Here is a 27,036-nt window from a genome sequence, read left to right as displayed (position 1 = left end):
GGCGAGATTTCTGCGTGGGGGCAATGTGTGAGGTGAACGCATTGCACCCGCACTGAATCCGGACCCGTTCACTTCTATGGGGTTGTGCACATGAGCGGTGATTTTCATGCATCACTTGTGCGTTGCTTGAAAATCGCAGCATGCTCTATGTTGTGCGTTTTTCACGCAACGCAGGCCCCATAGAAGTTAATGGGGCTGCGTGAAAATCGCAAGCAAGTGAGGATGCGGTGCAATTTTCACGCATGGTTGCTAGGATGAAAGTTTCACTGTATTATTTTCCGTTATAACATGAAAAAACGTATTAACAAGCGATCAAACAGCGCCCTTTACTCCAAAATGATACCAATGAAAAATACAAGTCGTCACACAACAATCAAGTCCTCACACAACTCCATAGAAAGAAAAATAAAAAAGTTATGGGTCTTGGGAAGCGGCAATGCAAAAAAAAAAGGGGGGGTTTATTGCAAAAAAGAGAATAAAGATATGTTGTTTATACCGATAAACTAACGCGATAAAATATATAACGTAAAAACGCAGTGGCAGTATTGCGGTTTTTCCCATCACCCTCCCAGAAAGAGTTATTAAAAGTTAATCAGAAAGTTATGTGTACCCCAAAATGGCCCCAATAAAGCTACAACTTGTCCCGCAAAAAACAAGCCCTCATAAAGCTATATAGATGGGAAAATAAAAAAGTTAAAGCTCTTGGAACTTGATGATGAAAAAAGGAAGAAAAACTCTTGGTCAGTAAGGCCCAAAACAGGCTGGTCACTAAGGGATTAAAATTATCCCAGTGAAATCTACCCTCCAAAAACCACATGGCGCTCCTTTCTTTCTGCGCCCTGCCCGTACAGCAGTTTACGACCACATATGGGGTGTTTCTGTAAACTGCAGAATCAGGATAATAAATACTGAGTTTTGTTTTGGCTGTTAACCCTTGCTTTGTTACCGGAAAAAAATGGATTAAAATGGAAAATCTGCCAAAAAAGTGAAATGCTGAAATTTCATCTACATTTTCCTTTAATTCTTGTGGAACACCTAAAGGGATAACAAACTTTGTAAAAATCAGTTTGGAATATCTTGAGGGGTGTAGTTTCTAAAATGGGGCCATTTATGGGTGGTTTCTTTTATGCAAGCTTCACAAAGTGACTTCAGACCTGAGCTGGTCCTTTTAAAAAGTGGGTTTTGGAAATTTAAACTTCTAAGCCTTCTAATTTCCCCAAAAAACAAAATGGCATTTACAAAATGATCTAAACATAAAGTATACACATGGGAAATGTAAAGTAATAACTGAGGTATCACTATCTGTTTAAAAGCAGTGAACTAGAAACTTGGAAATTGCTAATTTTTGCAATTTTTTTAGTGAATTTGGTATTTTATTTATTTTTTTAAATAAAAATGAAAAATCTGGATGGCTTTGATAAATAAAAGCGTTCCAAAGTTATCACCACATAAAGTGTCACATGTCATTTTTAATAAAACCGGCATGGTCCTCAAGGTGAAAAATGGCAGGGTCCTGAAGGGGTTAAAAATATTTTAAAAGTAAGTTCAACGAATACAATTAAAGGGGTTGTCAGTTATGAAAAATAATAATATAGCACTGAAAATCTGATATATAACTGAGCTAAGCAAGTTTTATGCAAAAAAATATATATATATTTCCTTATTTCCCTGGTTCTTTTCTGGCCCTTTGTTTACATGCAATAAAAACAATCTCTGCCCCTCCCCCTGCTCTGCTAAGGGAGTGAATACAAGAGCTGCCCTGAGTGACATGTCTGCCTGCTGGGAGACTCTGCAGCATGTTGTATGTGTAGAACTACAAGTCCCAGCTGTATGACACTGCTAATACACACAGGATCTTCCCCCTACCACTTTGTGCAATGCTCTCTAGTCCTTCAGCGAAGGACCTGTGCCCAGAATTGCCTGCAGAGCTGTGCAGCTGAAGGGGTTAAGAATCCTAGCAGAGAGTAGACTGCAGTGAAGGGGGCGTGGCCAGCACAGTGATGTCTCTTTACAGGCTTGTAAACGACCTTTATCAGAGCAGGGAGAGAAGCTGACATCACAGGTCATGTGACCCTCAGTGAAATCTGAGAAACCAGGCACTGGAGATAAAGTGAGTTAATTGGAAAGCTGTTACATTTGCCTAGTTAGGAACATAGAAAGAACAAAAAAAATAACTCGGACAACCCCTTTAATGGTGGTCACAAGAAAGAAAGATGAATATGGTGCCATTAATAATTTCTAGAAAAGGGCCCAGAATGATTTAAAATTTTACAAAATAATGCTCAATCCACTGCTGCTTGAACTTACTGGGTTCCTGCTGGTCTCATTTATGGTCCTGTCTCAACTTAAAGGATGTGCTGGCAGATGCCTGCTCAATCTATCTCTGGCTTCAGGGGTGACTCACCTCCATCAGTGACTGGCTGAGCTGGTATTTTGGGTGTTGGAACAGTACCAGGAAGCGGAGACAGGTGGGAGGTGGATGTTGTGACTAGTACTATTTTTTTTTTATTTTATTTTTTTTTATCCCACTCTGAACGTATCCGTAAAAATTATTCCTGTAGGACAACCTTTTTAGGCCACCTGCACATGGTGTCAGGTGAACACGCATAAGATCTGTGCGGATTTATGTGCATTTCTGCTGCATATACGGATCCAAATTCAGATGTCTTGTTTATCGCAGATGTCACCCTTCCATTGAAAAGGGTGAAATCCACAGCTAAAACTGCAAACATAATTGACTGCTATTTATTTTGAAATCTGCGTGGCTGGTTAATTTCTGCAAAGTCTACATGGGATTTTGCTAGTACTGTAATACGCTCTGTTTCTCCACACTGGAATCTGTGTAGAAAACCCGCACATATTCTGCAACATGTGCAGGTGGCCTTAAAGAGGACCTGTCACCACTCCTGACATGCCTGTTTTAATAGCGTCATGTATTCCCCATGTAATAACAATTCTGGAGTCTCTATTCTTATGGCTCTATGCTGTGCCATTCCTGTATTTCTACTAGAAGTTATGAAGGAATTGCTAGCAGTTTGCAGTAAGGGTACAGAGGGATGGTAACCAGTTGGGGCGGGTATACCTGCAGTCTGAAAATAGAAGCAGTGATTGGATAGAGTCTTGACAGGTACACCCCCAACTGCTTACCTCCCCTCTGTACCCTTACTGCAGGCAATTCATTCATAACGTCTATTAAAAATAATACAGGAATGGAACATCATAGAGACATAAGACTAGATGCTCCAGAATTGTTATTACATGGGGAATGCATGAAGCTATTAAAATAGGCATGTCTGGAGTGGTGAGGTCCTCTTTAAGGGGAATATCTGGATACTTCTGTATTAAGTACAGCTGAGAAGTATATTCAGTGTCCCTCAATCAACTGGAAGATTGTACCTTGCAACAAGTGTCCTCTCCTTGCTCAGGTCAGTAGCTCTGTTAATTCATCCAGCTAACATGAGAGGGGGACAGGACCTTCTGCATACTCTGGAAACAATTATGTGGAAAGGACGGTTTTTTGATCTAGTTGATTTGTAGTTATTGGTATCTTGCTTTTCTGTCCGGGACATTACATTGCCAGGCAAGAATTTCAAGTAAAATCTGTATCGGGGTGTTTGACATAAATACACAGTGATGTGTAGTTTGCAGTGTTATTTAACAGGTTGCCGACCTAGGACGAGAATGCTCGTCCTAAGTAACTGGCCGGTACTTAACGCCTTAGGACAAGCATTCTCGTCCTAGGGTTAACCGGCTGCCCCACACGCGCTGCCGTGATCAGCAGCAGCGGCCTGGCTGATACTGACAGCCAGGCCCCTGCTTTATCCTTCAGCATTGGTGAAAACTGATATCGGCGGATTAACCCCCTGTATGCCGCTGTCACGCTGGCCATGGCATACAGGAAGTTTACAGCAGCTTGTACATCCCCATCAGGTCCCTGTGCTGTGGTGACAGGGACCCGATGGTTGCTAGGGCAGGCCCGGTGCCTTGAACAGGCATCGGGACTGCCAGCTACGGAAGCCCAGGAGATCCAGCCCCAGTGCTGGGTCTCCTTGGCAACTGTCAGCATCTTACAGTGTAAGACACTGACAGTTCAATACAGCGCAATACAGATGTATTGTGCTGTATTGAAACAGGGATCAGACTTCTGAAATGTTGAAGTCCCATAGTGGGACAAAAATAAAAGTGAAATAAGTGTTTTTAACAATTAAAAAAAATATATAAACTTTCAATAAAAAAATGCCCTTTCCCCATAAAAAGAGACATATAACATTTGTAAAAAAAAAAAAAAACGCACATTAGCTATCGTCCTGCTCTATAAAAATATCCCATGATCCACCCCGTCCGGTCAACACCGTAAAAAAAAAAAGTGCTAAAAAAGAAAATATTTTGGGCACGTTTTTTTTACGGTGTTCACCGGACAGGTTAGCTCATGTGATATTTTTATACAACAGGTCATTACGGACGCAGTGATACCCATGTCTGTTTTTTTTTTTTGTTTTTTTTGTTTTTTTTATATATATTTTGGTTTTAAACCATAAAAGCATTTTGAAACAAAAAAATTATGTTTTGTCTCCAATTTCTGAAAGCCATATCTTTTATTTTTTTGGCCCGAAAAATAAAAATATGGCTTTCAGAAAGACACAAACAGGATTTTATTTTTTATTTTCAAAAATGCTTTATTATGTAAAACTGAAACAAAATAAAAGTAGACATATCAGATATGGTCTCCTCCATAACAACGTGCTCTGTAAAAGTAGCGCATGATCTAACCTGTCAGGTGAACACCGCAAAATATAAAAACTGTGCCAGAACAGCCATTTTTTGGTTACCTTGCCTCACAAAAAGCGTAATAAAGAGCAATCAAGTCGTATATATACCACAAAATAGTACCAATAAAAGTGTCAATTTTCCCTATAATTTCCAAAATGTGGTCACTTTTTTTTGGGAGTTTCTACTCTAGGGGTGCATCAGGGCGTCTTCAAATGTCATATAACAATTTAAAATTATCCCAGTAAAATCTGCCCTCCAAAAAACATATGGCGTTCCTTTCCTTCCGCGTCCTGCCTTGTGCCCGTACAGCAGTTTACGACCATGTGTGGGGTGTTTCTGTCAACTGCAGAATCGGTGTAATTAATATTGAGTTTTATTTAGCTGTTAATCCTTGATGTGTTACAGGAAAAAATGAATTAAAATGGAGAATCTGCCAAAAAAGTGCAATTTTAAAATGTCACCTCCTTTTTCCTTTAATTGTTATGGGAATACCTAAAGGGTTAAAACAAAGTTTGTAAAATCTGTTTTGAATAACTTGAGGGGTGTAGTTTCTACAACGGGGTCATTTATGGGTGGTTTCCACTATGTAAGCCCCACAAAGTGACTTCTTATCTGAAGTGGTCCTTAAAAAAAAAAAAAAAAAAAAAAAAAGGGTTTTGGAAATTTTCTTAAAAATTCAAAAATTTGCTTCTAAAATTCTAAGCCTTATAAGATCCTAAAAAAATAGTTACATTTACAAAATGATGCAAACATGAAAGTGGACATATGGGGAATGGCAGGTAATAACTATCTTATGATGTATCACTATCTGCCTTTAAAAGCAGAGAAATGAAAAATTTTCAAATTGATAATTTTTCCAAATTTTCTGTACATTTTTGAGTTTTTAATAAAGGTGAATTATATCTACTAACATTTTTCACTATCATGAAGTACAATGTATCACGAGAAAACAATCTCGGAATGGTTTGGATAAGTAAAAGCGTTCCAAAGTTATCACCACATAAAGTGACATGTCAAGTTTCCAAAATAACGGCCTGGTCTTTAAAGTGGTTCTGCAGTTTGTTTAAACTGATGATCTATCCTCAGTAAGTGAACAGAGCTTAGCTGCGCCCAGGCCAGTTGATGCTTGTCGTGACATCACTGGGCCAGCAGTAAACAGTGAGAAGGCCGCGGCGCTCCTGGAGCGCCGCGGCCTTCTCAAACAGCTGATCGGCGGGTGTCGGACCCCCACCAGTCAGATGCTGATCTATCCAGAGGATAGATCATCAGTTTAAACAAACTGCAGAACCCCTTTAAGGTGAAAAATGGCAAGGTCCTTAAGGTGTTAAAGTGACAGTTTTGTTTTGCTGCAGGAAGAAGATGCTTCTGTGAAAACAAACAGTAAAAAAATTAAAGCTGAGAAAGAGAATGAGCAGCAAACTGAGCCAGAAGGGCCTTTGAAAAAGGAGCCTGAAGACAAGAAGGAAGTGAAGGAGACCAAGAAAGAGGTAAAGAAAGAAAGGAAAGATCGTGATGAAAAGAAAGAAGAAAAGGACAAAAAGGAAACAAAAACAAAAGAGCCAGTCAAAGAAATTAAAGAAGAAAAGGTAAAGTCACGTTTTGTGCACTTGGTGAATGGTATATTCTAATTCACTTGTGTCTGCTGCTACAAATGAATACTATATGACACTCCACTCTTGTGACTTCCTTTTGATGCATAGGTTAATGATGTGAAACCTGAAAAAGAGAAAGCAAAGAAAAATATTTCTGCTGAAACCCCTGTTCACATAACCGCAAGCAGCGATCCAATTCCAATCTCTGAAGAGGCAGAAGAACTTGATCAGAAGACGTTCAGTGTTGTAAGTTTGTTTCACCTCTACCTAAAGGGAACGTATCGCCTACATTTATTTTTACTAGATAGTGACTCATCCTTTTTTGTATTCTATTTTTATTTTCTGATTTATAGTTATTTTAGATTTATTTTTTCTTCTATTTCCTTGGACATGGTTATGGGGGCGGCCATCTTGCCCAAGCTGCTAACGGCATTTAGAGATGTGCTTTACAGCAGCCACCACGGGCCATAGACATAATGGACAGGAGCTGACCTCATTGGGGGAGATTTATCCAAACTGGTGTTAAAGGGTTTCTGTCACCCCGCAAAACAAATTTTTTTTTTTTTTGGATAGTTAGATTCCTCATAGTGCGATATAGGAGAATATAATGCTCTTACTTACTTTCATGCGGCCGATTCTTTATAAAACGAACTTTTATAATATGTAAATGAGGGCTCTACCAGCAAGTAGGGCGTCTCCTCAGCACTCCCTCAGTGCGCCTGCGCCGATGAAGTCTTCTCTTTCGGTGATGTCATCGGCGCAGGCGCACTGAGGGAGTGCTGAGGATACGAGCCTCCTCATCTTAGAGCGCCTGCGCCGAATGACGCGAGGCGCGCGATTTTTGAATTACTGACAGGGCCGGCCGGCCGGAGGAGATCACGGCTGGCCCTGTCAATCAACACGGCGAGGGGGCGGATTTCTGCAGCAGCTACCAGCAAGTAGACGCCCTACTTGCTGGTAGAGCCCTCATTTACATATTATAAAAGTTCGTTTTATAAAGAATCGGCCGCATGAAAGTAAGTAAGAGCATTATATTCTCCTATATCGCACTATGAGGAATCTAACTATCCAAAAAAAAAAAAAAGTTTTGCGGGGTGACAGAAACCCTTTAAGGAAAACTGGCTTAGATGCCCATAGCAACCAATCAGATTCCACCTTTCATTTTTCAGAGCTCTTTTGGAAAATGAAAGATGCAATCTGATTGGTTGCCATGGGCAACTAAGTCCGTTTTCCTCTCCCCCATTGACTTCTGAGAGAATGTCTAGACTTGGTCAGTGACCTGTACAGAGGTCAGGGGGGAGTAAATAAGCAATTAAGTTATCTGGCATTGTAATACTATCTGTAATAATAATTACATGACTGCTGAAAAGTGATTTGAGGTCTCAACTAGTGTTGAGCGACTTCAGGTTCGGACTGCTGTATCCCAACCCGATTCTTTTCAAAACTTTGTTAACTATATAGCCTCCGTCCTACCATAAGATGTATGGGCTCTGTTGGAGGTCTTTGCGAACTTGTGGTAAATATCGGAGACTTGCTTCGTCTCATTACAGACATTACATTTTCAAAATCCAAAGCTGAACTCTGCTTTCTGCCTCATTGACGAAGCCCAGTTTGGCTTCGGATTTTTAATTTTCAATGCCGGATCCGGGTTGACTGCAATGAGGTCTAGTAGTCATCTGGCCAATTTCTGGCATAAATGCCGTTTTGCACCACACCAGGCAGCCAGATGTCCGAAATGGTGATGTAAACAGCAGTGTAATCGCGGGGCATCCGATAGGTTGCCATGGCAGCCAGGATGCTACTGAAGCCCTAAAAATCAAGTTGAACCACGGCACTCAAACGTGAAATGAAATTTTCTTTATTCCATCCAAAATAAATTTAACATGGAGCCATTGGCCAACGTTTCGCTCTATCCTAGACCTTGAACACGGCCTAAACAACATATATAAACATCATAAGTGATGGCATAATATTACATATAAAATAAAATAGAACAAAATAAGAAATAAAACAGGTTAACATGCATCATTGCTCTAGTTCAATTTCCATTGTCGTCACAAGTGATTCTTAGATATAATGCAATTTTACAATGACGGGAATATAATAATAAAAAGACAATATATGTCTATATGAACATGCGGCTATGAATTATACACAGTAAGAGTCCCATGTGAATAGAGCAAGACACCATAGTCAGAGGTAATATAATGGTCAATAGGTACAAAGAATCTAAGGTAAAATGAGACTGCAGTCTAGGATATAAATTGTGTCTAAGTCTCTACTATGAATGTGGAGTGATAGTCAAGTAAGCATTTAACACATATCCCAGATGGCAGACTGATTGCGCAAATAACACTAAGAATAAAATAATATAGCGTTGGTGATCAGTGGTAGCTTACCATAAGTGCGGCTGCCAGGGGGGCGCTTTGAAGGATGGTGTACCAGCACTGTGGTGTGTGCCGCATGTTTTAAAGGTGGCCTGCGTCTGATGTCATTTCCGGTCCACTACTGAACCCTTGGCTGCCATGGTAAGATCCCTGCTGCTGTCTGCACAAAGCACAGGGCACCAGAACTATTTTAGGGTGAATAGGACAAGGGATTAAAAGATTCCAGGTTCCAGCCCTTAAGGGGGGAAATAGTTATTAAATAAAAAATAAAATAAATATGAAGTATAAATCACCCCATTTCCCAATTGTATATATAAAATAAATACATATTGCATATCTCCACATTCGCAAAAAAAATTTTCTCACCTTGTCCCCCCCAAACATAGGATAGGGCTATTCAATTATGGGCAGAACGTTCCATAAAATGTGGAATGCACACAGCTTTTTTGGTGGTTTTTATTTTTTTGCGCGGTATCGAGTATCGCAATGCTTTTTTATGGTATCGAAATCAAATCAAAATTTTGGTATCGTGACAACCCTAATAAGAATACCGTTCTGCTAGAGGACAATGGACAATTCTTTGGTTTTAGAATGAGTGTACAATAAAATACATTTTACTCTTACAGTGTAAAGAGAGAATGAGACCAGTGAAGGCTGCATTAAAACAGTTGGATCGACCAGAAAAAGGGCTCTCTGAGCGTGAACAGCTTGAGCACACCCGGCAGTGCCTGATTAAAATTGGAGATCACATAACAGAATGCTTGAAAGAATATGCAAACCCAGAACAAATAAAACAGTGGAGGAAGTGAGTAGAATGCATTTTCAATTCCCCTTCCCCCCCCCCCCCCCCCCCCCCAGAAAATAGTTATTGTAAAGTTTTATATATCTTTTTCCAGTTGCGCCTTATGCAGAATGCATGTTTATTGGAGCTATTGCTCTAATTTCTCGCCCATATTCCTTGGGGGACACAGGAAACCATGGGTATAGCTCTGCTCCCTAGGAGGCGTGACACTAAGTGAAAGCTGTAAGCCCCTCCTCCATCAGCTATACCCCTCAGCCTGGAGAAGAGACTGCCAGTTTTTGCTTAGTGTCCAAGGAGGCAAGACACCCCCTGCTTATGCAGGGTTGTTTTCCTATAATTTTTTATTTTTTGCGTTATTTGTTGTTTTAATTCGATTTTTTTCTACTTACAGGGACAACAGAGGCGCATTAGACCCCTCTGTTTCTCCCGGGGTTGAGTGGCGCCAGTGCCGGTAATTCCGCACTGCCGCCTCCCCCACAGAAGACAAGGTGGACCAGGGCAGCCTCGCTCCCCTGCGTCCCGCCAGCTCAAGGGTCGCCCGCACGCCAAGTCCCTCCCCCGGCTTCCTGCCACTGCGGTGCCAGTAGCTGAAGGGGCGACCCTGCTGGATGGATTGAGGGCGAAGACAGCGTATGGTGAGAGTGGCTGCTCCAGCCTCCCCTTCCTTCCCACTGCTGCTACATCGAGCCCCCCCCCCCCGGGCATATCTTACCGGCACCTTACCGGGTATCATTTGGGGGGGACTTTGTCAGGGCAAAAATTCACTTTATTAGCGGCAGGGCACGAACTCATGCCTTCAGGGACTGCTGTAGGCTGGGGCCGTCTGCCACATCAGGCGCGGCGGGGGGGGGGGGGGGGGGGGGGCCGTTTTTCCTTGGCACGAACAGGCGCCATAACTGGCCGGCACTCATCCAATCTTGGGGGTTAAGATCATTTTGCCGCGCGCGCGCGGCTTTGCGTCTCTTCAGCGCGGCAAGGGGTGGGCGGAGCTTCATAGCGCTCCGCTACTTCCGGTTTCGTCGGGCTCCACATCGCATACTGCGTGGAATCCTCTCTACGTCCGATCCTGAAGCTGTTCATCCCCGTGCCGGCTGCCTCTCCTCCACAGCCTCCTTCAGTCTGCTTCCCTTGCTGCTGCCGCTTGCAGGGTCTGGTAGGACTGTTAACCCTCCGTGCCAGTACTGTTGTTGGGTGTAATCTCCGTTCCTTTTGCCCTGGGGTCTCCCATAAGGCAACTTTTTTTTTTTTTCTCCACCATGTCAGACCCTTCTGCAGCTGCCAAGCCTTGGTACCATGCCTGTACTGCTTGTAGGGAACCCTTTCCCCGGGGGCAGTCTGATCCGCACTGTCCTGCATGCCGAGCTCCACCGCAGCCTCAGTCGCCTGCTGTGTCGCTCCCTGCTTCCTCTGACCCGCCTGACTGGGCTAGATCCCTGTCCCAGGCCGTGCAAAGCCTCACTCATGTCGTGGGCCGCCTAATAGACAGGCCACCTACCCCGCAGGACGCTACTTTTACTGTCGCGCCCTCCGGGTCCACCGCTTCTGCCGCTGCAGCGGGTTCACTCCCTCTTAGTGACCCCTCCCGAGCCAGGCACTCTCAGAAGCGTCTTAGAGTAGAGCGAGCCTCCTCCTCGGATGCCTCCCTCTCCCCGCCACGCGTGCGCACCCAGACGAGCCTCTCCTCTCCAAAGGATTCGCTCTCTGAAGGTGAATTGGCGGTTTCAGATTTGGAAATGGACTCGGCCCTGCCGTCCAAGCTAGCCTCAGCGATGAGTCAACTCATCTCGGATATTCGTGACACCTTTAAGGTGCAGGATGACCCCCCTAGCTCTGACGCAGCTAGCGTCTCCTTTATCAGACCCAGGCAGGCCTCAAAAGTCTTTCCAATCCACTCTGATTTCTCCTCCGTGGTGTCTAAGGCTTGGGCTCGCCCGGACGCCCGTTTTGTCAATCCCAAGAAGCTGGACATTTGCTATCCATTTCCAGCCGATGTCGTGGCCACCTGGTCGTCCCCACCCAAGGTGGACCCCCCTGTGGCCCGTCTGTCAAAAAACACGGCCATCCCTGTTCCCGACGGGTCCTCTCTTCAGTCAGCGGAGGACCGTCGCATGGAGACCCTTTCCAAGGGCATTTTTGCTGCCTCCGGTTCTGCTCTCAGACCGGTTTTTGCCTCTGCTTGGGCAGGTAAAGCAATCTCTGCTTGGGGTGCGCAGCTGGAACAGGAGTTGGACTCGGACGTCCCCATCCAGGACCTACGTTCCTTGGCCCAGCTTATTATTCGGGCCGGGAATTTTGTTTGTGAGGCCTCCCTTGATGCGGGAGCCCTTATTGCACGCTCCTCCGCCCTGGCGGTTTCCGTCAGGAGGGAGCTCTGGCTGAAAGTTTGGAAAGCGGACGCTGCCTCCAAACGTTCCTTGGCGGGGCTACCGTTTGCGGGTTCCCGCCTTTTCGGGGTCCGCCTAGACGAGCTTATTTCGGAGGCCACGGGTGGTAAAAGCACCCATCTCCCTCAACCCCAAGCCAGGGGCGCCCCCCGCGGACGCCCCGGTGCGTCTCGTTTTCGGTCCTCCCGCAGGACCTCTGGGGCTCCCCCCGCAGCTGCCGCTTCGGCCCCTCCCCAGGATAAACGTAGGAAGCCGTTTTTTCGGGCACAGCCCTCCTGGCGCAGGCCGCAGGCTGCCCGCACACCCGCAGCAAAGCAATCCTCTGCCTGAAGGCGCGCCCCCACCCACCCGGGTGGGGGGCCGGCTCCTCCTTTTCAGGGACATCTGGATGGCTCACATCTCCGACGCCTGGGCTCTCGAAATTGTGTCCTCAGGATACAAAATCGAATTTGCGTCTTTCCCTCCAGATCGGTTCTTTCGCTCCCGCCCCCCGCGGGACCCGAAAAGCGCGGCTGCGTTCTCCGCGGCTGTTCAAGCCTTACTGGACAGAGGGGTGATTACCCCCGTTCCTCTAGAGGAAAGGTTCCAAGGGTTCTATTCGAACCTCTTTGTAGTTCCCAAGAAGGGAGGTTCGGTGCGGCCCATTTTGGACCTCAAAAAGCTCAACCGTTTTCTCTTCCTTCGACTGTTTCGGATGGAGTCCCTCCGTTCCGCGGTGGCTTCCCTGGAGCAGGGAGATTTCATGTCTTCCATCGATATACAGGATGCCTACCTCCATGTTCCGGTAGCCCGGTGTCACCATCGCTTCCTCCGATTCGCCGTGGGGGACCTCCACTTCCAGTTTGTCGCCCTTCCCTTTGGGCTGGCAACAGCCCCCCGGGTGTTCACCAAGGTCCTGGCCCCGGTTTTGGCCTTACTCCGTTCCAGGGGTGTTTTTCTGCTACCGTACTTGGACGATATCCTCATCAAGGCTCCGTCCCTTTCCCAAGCGGTTGCCAGCGTGGATCTCACTCTAGAGACTCTGGCGAGATTCGGTTGGGTCATCAACTTCCCCAAGTCCTCCCTTCCTCCCGCCAGACAACTGGTCTTCCTGGGAATGCTTTTAGACACGGAAGCGGCGGAGGTACGTCTTCCCTCGGAAAAACGTCTGACCCTCCGTCGGGCGATTCAGGGTCTCCTTCTCCACCGTCGACCGTCCTTCCGCTTCTGCATGCGGGTCTTGGGGCAGATGGTTGCCTGCTTCGAGGCAATCCCATTTGCGCAGTTTCACTCCCGCCCTCTCCAACGGGCGATCCTCTCCTCCTGGGACAAATCGCCGGAGTCTCTGGATCATCCCTTCCATCTATCGCCTCCGGTACGGTCATCTCTCCGCTGGTGGTTGCAGTCCCCTCTTCTGGGCAGGTCCTTTCTGCCGATCAACTGGTTGGTGGTTACAACCGATGCCAGTCTCTTGGGCTGGGGAGGCGTGTTTCCTCCCCGATCCGTCCAGGGCATTTGGTCTCCATCGGAGTCCAAACTCTCGATCAATGTCCTGGAGCTGAGAGCGGCCCTTCTGTCTCTGCGACACTGGACTCATCTGCTGAAGGGTCATCCAGTTCGTGTGCAATCGGACAACGCCACGGCCGTGGCATACATAAACCACCAGGGGGGCACTCGCAGCGTTGCAGCAATGCGGGAGGTCACCAGCATTCTCCGTTGGGCGGAAGCCCACGTCCCGGCCCTATCTGCAATTTTTATTCCAGGGGTGGACAATTGGGCGGCGGACTTCCTCAGTCGCACCACCGTCGGCCCCGGCGAGTGGTCTCTTCACCCGGAGGTGTTCGAGGCCATTTGCCTTCGTTGGGGCATACCGGACGTGGACCTCATGGCCTCAAAATTCAATCACAAGGTCCCCGCATATCTGTCCAGGGCCAGGGATCCGGGAGCCTGCGGAGCCGACGCCCTCGTTCTTCCTTGGCGAGGCTTCGCGCGCCCATACATATTCCCTCCCATCCCTCTCCTGCCCAAGGTCCTTCGGAAGATAGCGGCGGAAGGCGTCTCGGTGATTCTGGTCGCTCCGGACTGGCCCCGCCGGTCTTGGTATGCCGACCTCATGCTGCTCCTGGCAGACGCGCCCTGGCCGCTGCCCGCCAGGGAAGATCTTCTCTCTCAGGGACCGATCTTCCACCCGCGTTTAGGGTCCCTACGTTTGACGGCGTGGTTGTTGAGACCACCGTCCTGACGCGTAGGGGTTTTTCTGCGGACGTCGTCCGCACCATGATCCGCGCCCGTAAGCCGTCCTCTTCTAGGATCTATTATAGGACCTGGAGGACCTTTTTGGGGTTCTGTGCCGATCTGGGGATTCCTCCGCTCCGCTTTTCTCTCCCCACCGTTTTGTCCTTCCTGCAGAGCGGACTGGCCCAAGGGCTGGCCCTTAGTTCTTTGAAGGGTCAGGTGTCTGCGCTGTCCATTTTGTTTCAGCGCCCACTGGCCCCCCTTGGTCCTGTCAAGACCTTCCTTCAGGGTGTGGCTCACGCGGTTCCCCCGTACCGTCCTCCGGTACCGCCCTGGGACCTGAACCTGGTTCTCTCAGCGCTCCAGGCTTCCCCTTTCGAGCCTCTGCGGACGGTTTCCTTGCGACTTCTGTCCTGCAAGGTTATTTTCCTTGTAGCCGTCACCTCTCTTCGGAGGGTGTCCGAATTGGCTGCACTCTCCTGTCTGGAACCTTTCCTAGTGTTCCACCAGGACAAGGTGGTTCTTCGTCCGGTCCCTTCCTTCCTTCCTAAGGTGGTCTCCGCCTTTCATCTGAACGAGGACATCGTTCTCCCCTCTTTGTGTCCTTCCCCTTCCCACCCGCGGGAGAGGGAGCTTCATCGCCTGGACGTTGTCAGGGCGCTCAAGGTTTACCTGGAGGTAACCAGCTCTTTCAGGCGTACTGACTCGCTCTTTGTGGTTCCGGAGGGGTCGCGCAGAGGGATGGCGGCATCCAAAGTTGCTATCGCCCGTTTTGTCAAGATGGCTGTTACTGAGTCTTATCTCGCCAAGGGCAAGGTTCCGCCCCTTGGTGTTACCGCTCACTCCACTAGAGCGGTCGGGGCTTCCTGGGCTCAGAGGAATCGGGCTTCTACGGAGCAGATTTGCAAGGCGGCCACTTGGTCCTCCTTGCACACCTTCACCAAGTTCTACAGGGTGCATACTCATGCGTCGGCTGACGCTGCTTTAGGCCGTCTGGTGTTGCAGGCGGCAGTTGATTGATGCCTCTGGTGTTGGTCTAGTTTGTTCTGGTCCCTCCCTTCTGGGACTGCTCTGGAACGTCCCATGGTTTCCTGTGTCCCCCAAGGAATATGGGCGAGAAAAGGAGACTTTTGTATTACTTACCAGTAAAGTCTCTTTCTCGCTCTTCCTTGGGGGACACAGCACCCGCCCTTCATTTGGGTTACAGTTGTGGTTCCGGCTTGGTTGCCCCCGTTGGGGCTCGACAGTTCTTTTTTCCGGTTGGTGGTTATCTTTCACTACTTGGACACGCAACTGGCAGTCTCTTCTCCAGGCTGAGGGGTATAGCTGATGGAGGAGGGGCTTACAGCTTTCACTTAGTGTCACGCCTCCTAGGGAGCAGAGCTATACCCATGGTTTCCTGTGTCCCCCAAGGAAGAGCGAGAAAGAGACTTTACTGGTAAGTAATACAAAAGTCTCCTTTTTAGGTTTCTGAAAGTTATGCATAATGGCATATGTTGTGTATACTCCTGACGTATACCCTAAGGCCCCTTGCAGACAAGCGTGTCCGGATGCGTTGCAAATGCGTTCAGTGGAAAATGCGTGATTTCGCAGGCAAAGTCATTCAGTTTTGCCTGTGATCAGGTTCAGTTTTTATCGCGTGGGTGTAATGCGTTGATGCTGCACGCACGTGATGATAAACTGAATATATACAAACAACATCTCTTAGCAACCATCCATGAAAAATGCACGAGGAAAGGTCATGAAAAACGCATCACATCCGCACTTGCGGATGCGTTTGTTACGCAGGTCCATTCGCTTCTCTGGGGCCACCGTTGCGTGAAAATCGCAGAATATAGAACATGCTGCGATTTTCACGCAACGCACAAGTGATGCGTGAAAACAAACGCACATGTACACAGCCCCATTGAAATGAATGGGTCCGGATTCCGTGCGGGCGCAATGCGTTCGCATCACACATTGCACCCACGCGGAAAACTCGCTTGTGTGAAAGGGGCCGAATGATCATATGAACAGAGACTTGTGATGTACTAGCATGTGGCCATATTTAGTTTCTAGTTGGAAATCCTCTAAGTTATGGTTTCATTTTCCTTATTCCACTTGACCACAGTGAGCAGGAGGGCATTCCTTTTGGCGTGAATGATATACTGTATCATGGTAGACAAGTAGAATATTTCTGCTCATTTCCCGTTAATGTTTTTTTATAACTTTGTTGACTGTAAACATGTTATTTTGTGTCTCTTTAGAAACTTATGGATATTTGTATCCAAGTTTACTGAATTTGATGCCCGTAAACTGCACAAACTGTACAAACATGCCATCAAGAAACGTCAGGAATCTCAGGTAATCATCCAGCATTCAAAAATGCCAATCACAGTTGTGTTTCTTGACTACTTAAAGGGATTCTGTCACCTCTTTTTACCCTATAGAGATGCGGACATGCACGGCTAGATCGCCGCTAGCATGTCCGCAATATACTTGTCCCATATCTGAGTGGTTTTATTGAGTGTAAAAAATTATTTTATATATACAGAACAGACCAAAAGTTTAGACACACCTTCTCATTCAAAGAGTTTTCTTTATTTTCATGACTATGAAAATTGTAGATTCACACTGAAGGCATCAAAACTATGAATTAACACATGTGGAATTATATACATAACAAACAAGTGTGAAACAACTGAAAATATGTCATGTTCTAGGTTCTTCAAAGTAGCCACCTTTTGCTTTGATTACTGCTTTGCATACTCTTGGCATTCTCTTGATGAGCTTCAAGAGGTAGTCCCCTGAAATGGTTTTCACTTCACAGGTGTGCCCTGTCAGGTTTAATAAGTGGGATTTCTTGCCTTATAAATGGGGTTGGGACCATCAGTGGCGTTGAGGAGAAGTCAGGTGGATACACAGCTGATAGTCCTACTGAATAGACTGTTAGAATTTGTATTATGGCAAGAAAAAAGCAGCTAAGTAAAGAAAAATGAGTGGCCATCATTACTTTAAGAAATGAAGGTCAGTCAGTCAGCCAAAAAATTGGGAAAACTTTGAAAGTAAGGGCTATTTGATCATGAAGGAGAGTGATGGGGTGCTGCGCCAGATGACCTGGCCTCCACAGTCACCGGACCTGAACCCAATCGAGATGGTTTGGGGTGAGCTGGACCGCAGAGTGAAGGCAAAAGGGCCAACAAGTGCTAAGCATCTCTGGGAACTCCTTTAAGACTGTTGGAAGACCATTTCAGGGGACTACCTCTTGAAGCTCATCAAGAGAATGCCAAGAGTGTGCAAAGCAGTAATCAAAGCAAAAGGTGGCTACTTTGAAGAACCTAGAATATGACATATTTTCAGTTGTTTCACACTTGTTTGTTATGTATATAATTCCACATGTGTTAATTCATAGTTTTGATGCCTTTATAGTCATGAAAATAAAGAAAACTCTTTGAATGAGAAGGTGGGTCCAAACTTTTGGTCTGTACTGTATGTAAATCAGCCTGGTAAGGAGCCCAAGGGGCTGCACTAACCGTTCTGGAGCCCAGCCACGCCCTCCCTGTGAAGGAGCCCAGCACTGCCTGTAACCAGCAATCTCCTCCTTGTTCACAAAGTCAGATCGCCGTAATCTCGCGATGCGCAGTGCCAACATAGTGTTCATTCCCTGTACTGGCATCGGCCTCAGGGAAAGAACTGCGCATGCGCGAGCTCGTGCACCACGAGATTACGGCGATCTGACTTTGTGAGCGAGGAGATTGCTGGGCTCCTTCACAGGGAGGGCGTGGCTGGTTAGTGCAGCCCCCTGGGGCTCCTTACCAGGTTGAGATATATATATATATATATATCTATATATATATATATATATATATATATATATATATATATAAATCTATATCATTTTTTACACAAAAAAAAAAACACTCAGATATGGGACAAGTATATTGCGGACATGCTAGCGGTGATCTAGCCGTGCATGTCCACATCTCTAGGGTAAAAAGAGGTGACCGAATCCCTTTTAATGGCAATCTGTTAGCTGCTGGTTCCTGTCAGTTCACTCATAATTTTTCTACCCCCCAACAGCACAATGACCAGAATGCCAGCAGCAGCATGAACACAATCGTTCGACATCCAGGTAAATATACTTAATTGCCATATTGTCTATACGTGTAGACCGGTGATTATATTTTCGCCACTGTATTGTTCCATATCCTTGGAGGGAGCATCTTCCACATACCGGCCTTTACATCTTAAAGATTACACGTCTTTAGCAAACTCTGGATACATGACTGTACAGAAGACATTTTTGCTCTGTTCTTTTCAGATGTCGAAAGGTTAAAAGAAAACACAAACCATGATGATAGCAGCAGAGATAGTTATTCCTCTGACCGCCATCTGTCACAATATCATGATCACCATCACAAGGACAGACACCACAGTGATGCTTATAAGAAGAGCGATTCACGGAAAAGACCTTATTCTAACTTCAGCAATGGTAAAGACCATCGAGACTGGGATCATCACCACAAGCAGGACAGGTCAGTGTCATTCAGATTATTCAGGGTCTGCTCTTTAGGAACTGTAAGGCTAGGTCTACACGACTACGTATGTCGCGCAACAATTTTTATAATGATAGTCTATGGTGTCGAATGGATTTTTTGCTGCTGTCGCATCACAGCATGTCGCAGTGCGACACCATAGACTATCATTATAAAAATTGTTGCATGACATTAGTGTGACAAATGTCGTTGTGTAGACCTAGCCTAATAGTCACAAGCTTTCTGTTCACAGGATTGGTAGGTTTTCTTTTAGCCCCCATAATGACCAGGCATGTTTGTCACATAAAATTAAATACCGTAATTTTTTTCATTGTTGCATTTCGAGACCCATACTTTTTTTTTTTCTTTTCTGTTGATAGCTGTGAGTTTTTATTTATTTATTTAAAATAATAATAATAAAAAATTTCCCTTGCGGGATGGATTGTATATTTCAATGGCTGTCTTTTGGGGAGCATGCAATTTATTGATTAGCTTTTTGTGCAATCATTTTATTTTTGGGAGGGAGAGGGAATTAAGAAAAATAAATAGCAATTCTGCCGTTATTTGCAGTCTTTCCCACTGTTTTGTGTGTTGTGGTGAAAATAACATGGTAAAGGGGTTGTCTGCTTTATTTATATTGATGACCTATCCCCAGTATAGGTCATCAATATTAGATCGGTTGGGGGTCAACTCCCGGCGCTATTTGAAGAGACTGATGCGCTCCCGGGAGCACTGTTTTACCCGCTCGTTGTTGCAACTGCGGTGTTGAGGAGGTGTAATTACATAAACCTAAACACTCAGTTCGCTTCAATGGGACCTTTCCTTCCTATTCAAGTGTATAGGAAGGAGCCGTCCCATATAAGGCATATAAGTGAATGGCACGGCTTACTTGTAATTGCACAGCTCAGCACCGCAGTTGCAATAGCTAGCAAGTAAACAGTGAAGAGAAGGCAGTGCTCGCAGGAGCACAACTTTCTTTCAAATAGCTGGTTGGCGGGCGTGTCGGGAGTCAGCCCCCAACTGCTCTAATATTGATGACCTATCCTGAGGAAAGGTCATCAATATAAATAGAGGACAACCCTTTTAATTTCATTCTAGGTATCCGTACAAACGTACCTAATATATTAAGTATTTTTTGTATAGTTTTAGTACTTTGCACAATAAAAAAATAAAAATATTATGACTAAAAAACTGCAGATTTGCTATTGTGGATTTTTGTGGCAGCTCTGCAGTGTTGTACAGTACCAGCAAAGTGTATCGGAATCTCATCCACATGCTGTGTACATACTGTACCACAGTGTAACTTGTTCTGAGGTGTGGATTTGAAAGCTGCAGCATTTGGATTCATTCTGCAAATCTCCCAAACAGATATCACCCTTTGCAAATGGAGAGGGTGAAGTCTGCTGTAATACATGCATTTTTTGTTGTTGTGGAAACACATCTAGAGCAGATTTTTACGCTGTATTTTCAGTCACGTGTGAACCCAGCCTTAAAAGGACCTCTAGCAGGGCCTTATAGGCAGATACTGATAGCATGTCTGGGTTTTTTGTTTTTTTAGGCCATGGCAATGCATTGTTACTTCATGATCGCTTCACTGGTGATTGCTAGACAGAAGGAGCCCCCTCCCTCTGCCAACCGCTTAAATGACACAGTTGCTATTGACCACAGAAGGGTTAAATTGCTTGGTTTGTATCTAGCCCTAGTGTCGGCAGCTGAGCTCCCACCCTTACCTATCTCATGGAGACATTGAGTAGTGCCCACCAGATCGTCATGAGGGGCTAAAGAAATACCAATACATAATACCAGTAATTGCAGCACTGGGCCCTAGATATAAATCTGATTAAAGACAGCATGGCATTTGTTCTCCCTGTGTTTTCATTGGTTTCCTTAAGGGTAATCCCATTTTCTCATTAATGTCATTGGGGGACACAGCACCATGGGTATATGCCTAGCTGCCACTAGGAGGTTGACACTAGGAAAAGAAAAATGTTGTCTCTGCTCAGGTGGGCTATACTCTCTCCACATTCACTAGGCTAATCGGTTTTAGTTTAGTGTCCGTAGGAGGCAGACATGACCTGCTCTGTTTTTTGCGATCTTGCTGCTTTTCATTTTTATTTTTTATTCTTTTTTCCTTTTCTTCTTCAAGTCACGGCCTGCTGCAGGATTGGGCTCCATCGTGGATTACCACTTTAGTTGCACCCCCTGCGGGCGCATACTTTCAGTACCTATGCCAGTCACCCAGTCCCCCATTACTGCATCTGCAGTGGCATGCCGGCAATCCCACGTAAGTGTTGAGTTTGCTGAAGGGGTGACCCTGGGGCGCCTGAAGACGCCGGACAGCAAGTATTCTCCCCTGCGTCCCTTCCCTAAGAGGTCCCCCAGGGTAACCCCACTTTTCTGGCCAGGGTATGGGATTCATTTTATTTGGGGGCCCTGGTTAGGTCCTTCCTTCTCCCTCTTTTTATTTATTTTTTCACTCCCCTCCCTTGGGTATCCTCTACCTCCTTGGCCACCCATACCTCTCCCGGCCTTTCCCTCTACTTTAGTCCCCGGCCTCTGCCGGAACTAGGCCGCATCTTCCCCGGCCTGTCCTCGGGTCCCTGGTGATCCTTTTGCCCCTGTTTTTTCCCCCCTCCCTGAGCGTCGCTCCACCTCAGGAGCCCCCCCTCACCCATTTTTTTTAAAAAAAAATTTCTGTTCCGGAGGGCTCCCGGTCTTCCGTGGTTCCTGTCAGCCGACTGCGCACCTTTTCCGGCCACCTCATTCATCGAAGCCCCGGCTTCTTTCTCGCCTACACCAGGTCTTTGACCGCCCCCTTCCCCCTCGCTTCCCAGGCTTTTTCTTGACCTCTCCCTTCTCCTCTCGGCTTATGGGAGGGGTTCTCTTCTCCTCCTATCCCAGCCAAACGTGGGCTTTAACCCTGTGGGGGAGGTTTTCACTTTAACTCTTTTTTTCAAGAAGAAAGAGCCTCCATCTTGCCGGCAAGCCTCCTTGCACGCTTCTGCAGCTGCTGCAGCACCTCTTCGGGAACACAGCACCTGGGGTCCGGTAGGGCAGCCTATGGCTGGTTGTCTTTCTTTTTTCAGGATCCCCATCAGCCCTCATATGCTCTTCCAGAGAGGACTCTAATTCCCATCCCTCTCTCCTGATCCCCATGATTTTACGTGCGCCCATTGCGATAAAAAGTTGCCATGCTGTCAGCCTTCCCTGTCTGTGTGCAGTACCTTGCTCCCAGGCCCTTCATGTCTCCCTGACCACCCCTTCTGTGTCGGTCCCTCCTGAATGGGCCTCTTCCCTGTCCCAAGCCATAGGGAACCTTGTCCGACTCTCCCAATCCATAGGGAACCTTTTCCGACACTCCCAATCCATGGTGGAGTCGCTGGACCGTTTGCTTGCCCAAATTGCGGCCACCTCTGCCCCTCCCAGGGACTCCTCTGCGGACGGGGCACGCTCCCATTCAGACACCAGGTCTCGCAAATTACTTCGGGTTGTCACAACTATGTGCCGCTCCTCCTAGTGTCACCCCCAGGACGGGTCTGAGGCTGGTGATGTATTCTCCTCTGCCACATCTTCACCTCCTTGGGGGACACCTCTGCACCGATTCTGACTCTGAACAGAGCATCAGGCTGTCTTCCATTATACAGAATCTCTCTGGGTGGTCAAAGACAAATGTCTACTGAGGAACCTATCCAGGGTTGGTACCCCCTTTAGTGGATTATCAGATGGCAGACCCCTGGCTGCACAGGATATTATCCACACAGGTAAGTCAGCTTGCCACCTCTCCAGTGCATGGTGCTTTACCCGTCACCATGTTTGGCACGCCAGCACATCTATGTGGTGTCCCAGGTACGTACGCCTTCCCCTTCCCGCTGTAGCCAATACACCATCCTGGGGCTAGCGTGCACCATGCAACATATTACTGGGAGAGCCCTGGTTCACCATATTACTCCTTTATTACTCGCTGTAGCCATGGCACCTGTCTGGCTCTAGTGTGCACCATGCAGCCACCTTGCTTCCTTCTTAAGTGGAGTACCTGTACTATCTCCAGATGCTGTAGCCATTACACATGTCTGGTTCTAGTATGCATCACGCACTCATTCAACCCCTTTTCAAGCGCAGTATCTATGCCATTTCCAGATGCTGTAGCTATGTCTCCACTCATTATCGTGTGCACCATGCAATCAGATTACTCCCATTCAGGTGGAGTATTTATTGTATCTCCAAGTGCTGTGCCCTATTGGTACAATCTGGGTACCAATCCATACTGGGTGTATTTTCCTGGCTCTGTGTGCTAGGCAATCATGGGACCCCTCTTCATGCTGAGTGATAGTACCATCCACAGACGCTGTATTCATCACCCTTTTCTGGTTCTAGTATACATACTATTTCAAGGCGCTGTATCCGACAGGCCATCGTGGTTGGAGTATGTACCTGGCAACCATATGTTCTCCCTCTTTTTTGGGCGGAGTAGATTTGCAATTCTTAGATCCAGTATATGGCTGGCCTCTTCAGATCTGACACCCGGTGCAGAACCTCCAAGTCTTCTCATTGCCCCTGTACTAGGCATGATTTTTACTTTACTGATTGCACCAGACAACCACACTCCCCTCGCGTGCGCAGGTTGTTGCCTGTCATGCTTGATTTGTCTTGTCAACCCTATAAAGTACTACTGTATTCCGCACAGTCGCGTTACCCCATTTCATGAGGGAGTACTCAAGTTGTTTTTACTGCATTTCTGCTTTGTTTTCAGAGTTACATGATCCAGTCCTGACAATGTTCCTGGATCTCCACCAAATGCTCTATCCTGCAGGGATACGAAGCATTGTGATCACCAGCCGCTACTGCAGTTTTGGGGTCATCGCTGGACGTCCTCGCTGATATGGCTGTGTCAGGACTAGTGAGCGCCACACACCTACTTGGTGGGTGGGATTTTCCGCTGCTCGTCCCGGTCCCTTAGTTCTTCCATGGTCCGGGCATACTTTGTACACCCTTAGATTAGCCGATTAGTGGTGCTACATGACAGAAGTGCCATCCCCTTGGGCCTTGCCGTTTGGTGCACCTGTCAAATTCTTCTCCCTTCCTTGGGGGTTTTATTGTGCTCTGAACTGTACAAGAAAGATGGTTTGCATCTTTCTCTCAAGGGAACGAATGTCCTCAGTAAACAGTTCCAAGTATTTGCTAAGGAGCATTTAAACTAGGAAAGGGGGGCAAAAGAGAGATAATCCAGCAGTCCGACTGCCCCCCAAGACAATGCCAGAAGATGCCAGTAGCATATAGGTTAAGAAATGACAAGCTCAGAGTCTTGTCTACAAATGCTCGCAGTTTAGGGAATAAGATCAATGAACTTGAGGCTATAATGGCATCTGAGAATATAGATTTACTGGCTGTTACTGAGACGTGGTTCAATAGAAGTAATGACTGGGATATAACAATACCAGGGTTCTCTCTATATAGGAAAGACAGAGAAGGCAAGAAGGGGGAGGGGTGGCCCTGTATGTGAAAGATAGCATAAAATCTAATTTAATACAAGTTAGCGAGACCAATTTAGAGTCAGTTTGGGTTACCTTGCAGCTTGATAATCATAAGGTAACTCGTATAGGTATGATATATAGACCACCTAGCCAAGTCAAAGAATTAGATGATCTACTAGTTGAGGAAACAGCTAAAATGACATTGACAGGGGAAGTTATCATTATGGGAGACTTTAATCTTCCTGATGTAAACTGGAAAGGAGTACAGATATTCTAAATTACCCACTGGGATTATCTCTACAGCAAGTAGTTGAGGAGCCAACCCGCAAGGAGGCCATTTTAGATTAAGTATTCACAAATCGGAATTTGGTATCTGATATTGCTGTAGGGGAAAGCTTGGGATCTAGTGATCACCAGTCACTACTAGAAGTACAGTGACTGATTCACACCACACAAAAACAAAAGTTTTAGATTTTTGAAAAACTGACTTTTCTAAAATTAGATTAGTGGTATACGAGTCCCTATCAGATTGAAACAGTTTCAATGGAGTCCAGGAGAAATGGGACTACTTAAGTGTCACTATTGAAGGCAACAGAAAATTGCATTAGGCTTGTCAGTAAAAGCAAAAAAAGGAAGATACCACTGTGGTACTCAGCAGAAGTGGCCAAAATCATTAAAAACAAAAAGATAGCATTTAGTAATTATAAAAATTTAAAAAAAACGTGGATGACACCCAAATTTATAAGATTAGGCAGAGAGAGGCCAAACAAGTTATAAGAGCTTCTAAAGCGCAGGCAGAAGAGAAATTGGCTCAGTCAGTGAAAAAAGGCGATAAGAAATTCTTCAGATACATAAATGAAAAAGGGAAACTAAAACAAGGAATTACCAAATTAAAAATAAAAGAAGGAAGGTATATGGAAGAAGATAAAGAACTAGCTGCCTGCCTCACTGAATACTTCTGTTCAGTTTTTACAAAGGAAAAGGACCTCAGTTAGGAAGGAAGACTAATCAATCGTTTGCATGTGTATTTGCAGAGGAAGAGGTTCTAAGTCAGCTGTCTAAAATTAATACAAATAAGTCACAGGGGCCTGATGGGATACACCCAAAGCTATTAAAGGAGCTTAGCGGTGAACTAGCAAAGCCATTAACAGATTTATTTAACCAATCACTGGTAACAGGAGTCGTCCCAGAAGATTGGAAATTAGCAAATGTTGTGCCCATTCACAAGAAGGGTAGTAGGGAGGAATCGGGCAACTATAGGCCAGTAAGCCTGATATCAATAGTGGGGAAATTAATGGAAACCATACTTGAGGAGAGGATTGTGGAACATCTAAAATCCCATGGATTGAAAGATGAAAAACAGCATGGGTTTACTTCAGGGAGATCATGTCAAACTAATCTTATAGATTTTTTTGATTGGGTGACTAAAATAATAGATGGCGGAGGTGCAGTAGACATCGCTTATCTAGACTTTAGTAAGGCTTTTGATACTGTCCCACATAGAAGGCTTATCAATAAATTGCAGTCTTTGGGCTTGGACTCCCATATTGTTGAATGGATTAGGCAGTGGCTGAGGGACAGGCAACAGAGGGTTGTAGTCAATGGAGTATATTCAGACCATGGTCTTGTTACCAGTGGGGTACCTCAGGGATCTGTTCTGGGACCCATATTGTTTAATATCTTTATCATTTGTAACAGGGTTGATGTTCCTGGAGGGATACACCAAATGGAAAAGGATTTAGGAAAACTAGAGGAATGGTCAAAAATCTGGCAACTAAAACTTAATGTTGATAAGTGCAAGATAATGCACCTGGGGCGTAAAAACCCAAGAGCAGAATATAAAATCAGTGATCCAGTCCTAACCTCAGTATCGGAGGAAAGGGATTTAGGGGTCATTATTTCAGAAGACTTAAAGGTAGGCAATGTCATAGAGCAGCAGGAAATGCTAGCAGAATGCTTGGGTGTATAGGGAGAGGCATTACCAGTAGAAAGAGGGAGGTGCTCATGCCGCTCTACAGAGCACTAGTGAGACCTCATTTGGAGTATTGTGCTCAGTACTGGAGACCATATCTCCAGAAGGATATTGATACTTTGGAGAGAGTACAGAGAAGAGCTACTTAACTAGTACATAGATTGCAGGATAAAACATACCAGGAAAGATTAAAGGACCTTAACATGTATAGCTTGGTAGAAAGACGAGACAGAGGGGATATGATAGAAACTTTTAAATACATAAAGGGAATCAACAAGGTAAAAGAGGAGAGAATATTTAAAAGAAGAAAAACTGCTACAAGAGGACATAGTTTTAAATTAGATGGGCAAAGGTTTAAACGTAATATCAGGAAGTATTACTTTACTGAGAGAGTAGTGGATGCATGGAATAGCCTTCCTGCAGAAGTGGTAGCTGCAAATACAGTGAAGGAGTTTAAGCATGTATGGGATAGGCATAAGGCCATCCTTCATATAAGATAGGGCCAAGGGCTATTCATAGTATTCAGTATATTGGGCAGACTAGATGGGCCAAATGGTTCTGATCTACTGACACATTCTATGTTTCTATGCTGATAGCTGGTTTCTACATGTCAGTGTAGTCTCTCCCGGCTTCCCCTGGCAAATTCTGCATCCTCTTCTGACCTATGGATATCTGGCCTTTCTTTTACAAAATCCGGGCTGCTGTATTTTCCCATTCCGGGGCAGTGTTTTACAGTATGCTAGCCACTACACTTGGGATGGTTGGTTAACTATGGCTTATGTTGTTTTCCCTATAGTGGATACATTTCATTTTTCCCTTGATAATCTGGCTATTATTGTCCTCAAGTGGTCCAGTTCTGTGGACCCTATTTGAGCCTCTGTCTGGGTAATCTTGCTTGGAGTCTCTTCCCCAATGATTCTTTGACCATCT

The 27,036-nt window shown here is 45.8% G+C and overlaps 1 protein-coding gene across 2 annotated transcripts in view; it reads left to right on the top strand.

The window, feature by feature from the left end:
• The window catches only part of CHD1 (chromodomain helicase DNA binding protein 1), a 151,633-nt gene that overhangs the window by 113,341 nt on the left and 11,256 nt on the right, over positions 1 to 27,036 (top strand). For both annotated transcript variants that reach the window (XM_040421579.1, XM_040421578.1), the window contains exons 31-36: positions 6,123 to 6,356; positions 6,471 to 6,608; positions 9,376 to 9,554; positions 16,396 to 16,492; positions 18,209 to 18,260; positions 18,450 to 18,663. In XM_040421579.1, the coding sequence (XP_040277513.1) occupies positions 6,123 to 6,356; positions 6,471 to 6,608; positions 9,376 to 9,554; positions 16,396 to 16,492; positions 18,209 to 18,260; positions 18,450 to 18,663 (914 nt within the window). The remainder of the gene's footprint in view (positions 1 to 6,122; positions 6,357 to 6,470; positions 6,609 to 9,375; positions 9,555 to 16,395; positions 16,493 to 18,208; positions 18,261 to 18,449; positions 18,664 to 27,036) is intronic.

The sequence above is a fragment of the Bufo bufo genome, chromosome 2 (assembly GCF_905171765.1).
Source record: "Bufo bufo chromosome 2, aBufBuf1.1, whole genome shotgun sequence".
In the NCBI taxonomy this organism is placed as follows: domain Eukaryota; kingdom Metazoa; phylum Chordata; class Amphibia; order Anura; family Bufonidae; genus Bufo; species Bufo bufo.
The sequence above is the reverse complement of the archived record's forward strand: the minus strand, read 5'-3'. Positions and strand labels throughout refer to the sequence as shown.